We start from the raw sequence: 3,948 nt of genomic DNA on the forward strand, positions 1-3,948 counted from the left end.
TATTATAAGTTTTCTTCGGAAATTATAGAATGAGAAATAAATTTTGAATATCTCAGAATTTGCGTAAAGTATTCTGGAAAAGATACAGACTTTCTCTGCATTGCTATGTTCCAATTTGTATAAAAAATTTGTAGAAATAAATTACATAGAAATTTTCTAAAACGCCATAAAATTAAATTATATAAAAATTATAAAAATTTCTGAAATTTATATAGAAAATTATGTGAAGAATTTTAGGAAAAAATGTCATCATTTTGATGAAAAATTCTCATTATATTTCATACTTTTAATATCTTTAAGAGAATTTGACTTTATGAAAATTTCTAAAAAAAAAATTTTTATAAGTTTTCTTTGAAAATTATGGATTGAAAAATTTTCTAAGCTTTCAGAATTTACATATATAAAATATTTAAAAAAATATGTTAGCTTTCTTAATATGTCTAAAAAGTATTCCAATTTGTATTATATAAAAAAATCTGAAAAATTTTCTAAAAATTTATAATCATATAGAAAAATGTGAAAAATTCTGATATTGTACAGAAATTCCGAAACAATTGTGGAAGGATTTTAAAAAATATTCATAATAAATATTGCTGAGGTATCTTTCTCCTTTGTAGATTCAAGCACTGATATGTCGATGTACAGGAGTTCGGATATATCGCACAGGCACACGGGCACATCAATGCACAGGAATTCCGATGAGAAAATTATTTTCCCGGACGGTAGGGTCTCAATGTCGGAAACACCGATGCTGCCGACGTTGACCTGCCGCAAAAGTACGTTTTGCGAGAACGTTGCCGACTATCCCAGGCAACTGGTGAACTCAGCGATACAGCGGAACATCAGTTTGAGATTCCTGGAGAGTGTCGATACTGTCGATTCGGTTAGAAATGATTTTGTCACACATAAGAACGCGTGAGCGATCGCTTTATTATTAGCTCAACATATCATTAGCTCATCATATTGCGTCAAGATGAAGATTATTTTATATTCTGCTATAATTATCCAACTGTGCGTATGTATACGTTTTTACAGAACAAAGAATTGCGAAACTGACATAATCTCGGCGTGTTATGTAAACTTTCGATATACGAGACACGCGAAAATGACGTTGAAGTATTTTTCAACTTTACGATTTTTTTGTCGTTTTATGCAATATAGTGACAATGAAAGATCTGGAGTCTAAATTAAAATCATTATCATTTCAAATTATACACGGAAAAATGGTTTTACTGAAGTATCTAAAAATTTAATTAGATACAGATCTGAAAATAATTTTATTGAATCATCAAAATAATTATATAGAACGCTTAAAATAAACGTATTAGTCATTGAACAGTTGGTGAATTTAATAGAATTTAATAGAATTTATTAGACAGTTATTGGATAATGAGAAAATGAGAAAAATTTTTAATATTAAGTTTTTAATTATATTTACGACTTTAATCGTTGTTTATATAAATTTATTTAGAATCGTATGTATCATTAAAGCTTAATATTTAAAATTTTTGTCATTTTGTTTAATTGAATCATATACACTAATACATTTACCTTAAACGTTGATGACAATACTACAAAAAGTTTTAACATTCCAGCAATCAGTTTAAGTGTTCTACAAAAATAGAAACAAAATTATTTTCATATCTGTATCTAGCTAAATTGTTAGACATTTCAACAAAACTGTTTATTCCATATATGTATAGATTATTTTTACGTTCGAGATTGATGATGAAATTATGCCGGTTTTAATGTATTACTGTACTTACAGTTTTGATCTTGAATACATTTAATATTTTACGTCGTTTATTAAATTCCGCGAAATATCTTATCGGTATATATACAATGAGAGCAAAAAGTATTCGTACAAGAAAATTTTCTATAAAAAAAGTCTTATTTATAAAAAATAAACATTAATTAGCAATTTTATACAATAAATATATTCTGTTCTAAATAAACAAACGAGTTTCACATATATTCCTAATTTTAGAAGCTAAATTTCTTAACTGTACGAATATTTTTTGAGCATCCAAACAATAGAATTTTTAATTTTCCCTTATTTTTCAGATGATATATTTTCTATAATTAATATACATCTTTTTGGTATATATAATTTTAAGAACCATCAACAATCTATTTTATTCTTTATGAATAAATTGTTATTTACCTAGTAAGAAATGATCGTCAATTAAACGTCGAATCGACGTCGAATTGGTGTAGAAATCATCGATATCGATTCGACATCAATTCAATAACTCATTTCTCGCTGAATAATATTTACTTTTAAAAAATAAGATTCTTTTAAAAAATATTTTCTCTGTATGAATACTTTTTACACTCACTGTATAGGTGCTTTTTCAGATGTCCGACATCGGCGACGTCGAACAAAGGATAGACACGGTGTCGCGTGAATCAGTGCTTTGTCCAATTCGTGTGAGTTGATTTGGCCTTTTTGTTATTATTCTCTTGAATAAGTCTTTAATTTCCTTAGATTACTTCTGCATTGTGTAATAAATATTCGAATTAGTAATTAACATTTAAAATCATTAATCGTTAAATTCGCAGGAACAAGTGGTATACCCGCAAACCGCGCAGAACAAGGAAAATCAATGGTTGTTCATCGTGAACCAGGATGACTTGAAACAAGGAATACGCATTGAAGTTTGTTTGTAAGAACAATTGTATTTTAGTACTTGATAATCGAATGCATATATTCAAAAATTTTTTTTAATGAGATATCATGCAACTCCTTCCTAGACAACGTCCAAAAACGGAAAAGTGCCCAAAGACGTTTTATGTTCCGATTTTAAACTTTATATTGTCTGAATGGGTTCCTTAGGTCACAAACTGAATGTTTAAAAAATGTACAAAGCAATTATAAACTAATTTGTAAAATTAAAGGAGAAAAAGGGATTTAATTACAAATGAAATTAAATCATTTCTACTTACAGTTATATTCGCCAATCATACTTTTTTAAAATGATGAGAAACTTCATTCCAAAATCAGCTAAAATCTTTTCTTCAACTGCGAAATCAGTCAAGTGCATTCTATTTTAATAAATAAAAATTGTACTTCTATTTATGTCATATATTACACATTTCTTGTTAACTAAATGTATTTTTAAAAAAGAAAGTAATATGGAGATAGAATCGTCTGATACATATTGATAGCGAGCTTTTGATTGCAGGAACGAAGGCCAGGAGTGCAACATGGTCGAGGGCTTCGCCGAGGGCTACAAGACCTCCTGCAAACAGAAATACATCTATCGAGAATTGGCAGCGGTGGGAAGCGACGGTAACATTTTCAAGGATCAATTCCGCTTTCCGTCGAGCTGTTGTTGTCACGTAAAATTCACCGGCGATCCCACAGCCAGGCTGGGACTGAGATTAAACCTGCCAGTCAATCAAACACAATAAAGTAGATCAAGTGCCTTTTTCACGTCAATGATACTCCGATAGGAAAGCTAGGATGAGCGAGGAGAAAATATAATGGAGTGACTCTTTCCGTCTCATTCGTGTCTATGCAGACGTTCGGTACGTCACACGTTCACAGATAGGATGCTCAGGATGACTCTGTCATATCAACTCTGATGATATTACATCAAGCAGCTTGTTGTCGTTAATTATTAATAGTAAAATTATGAAGCGATATTTTTTGTAATTGCTTGTCAATTTAATTTGTGATATTACGTACTCCAATTTCAGTTCAGAACTGTGTTTCAAGACAAATAACACTGGTTTGCAAATTTTGAATACTTTATTTCAAAAAAGACCTAAATTTTTTTGAGATGGTTGCTTTTGCCTACAAATCGACAGTACCTTTTGCCTACATCACTTTTGCCTACAGTTCGATTGCCTACATGTATTATTGCCTACAGCTCGATTGCCTACATGCGCTTTTGCGCACAAATAAAAATTTTAGAAACGGGGTTACTTTTGCCTACATGTACT

At 30.0% G+C, this 3,948-nt stretch overlaps 1 protein-coding gene across 2 annotated transcripts in view; it reads left to right on the forward strand.

Moving 5' to 3' along the window:
• Positions 1–3,804, forward strand: part of LOC108765174 (Spaetzle domain-containing protein) — a 9,313-nt gene extending 5,509 nt beyond the window's left edge. For both annotated transcript variants that reach the window (XM_018513744.1, XM_018513743.1), the window contains exons 4-7: positions 618–883; positions 2,359–2,430; positions 2,563–2,666; positions 3,186–3,804. In XM_018513744.1, coding sequence (XP_018369246.1) covers positions 618–883; positions 2,359–2,430; positions 2,563–2,666; positions 3,186–3,414 — 671 coding nt within the window. In that variant the 3' untranslated portion in view covers positions 3,415–3,804. The remainder of the gene's footprint in view (positions 1–617; positions 884–2,358; positions 2,431–2,562; positions 2,667–3,185) is intronic.
• Positions 3,805–3,948: the final 144 nt, after the last annotated feature.

This window comes from Trachymyrmex cornetzi, unplaced genomic scaffold (assembly GCF_001594075.2).
Source record: "Trachymyrmex cornetzi isolate Tcor2-1 unplaced genomic scaffold, Tcor1.1 scaffold472, whole genome shotgun sequence".
Lineage (NCBI taxonomy): Eukaryota > Metazoa > Arthropoda > Insecta > Hymenoptera > Formicidae > Trachymyrmex > Trachymyrmex cornetzi.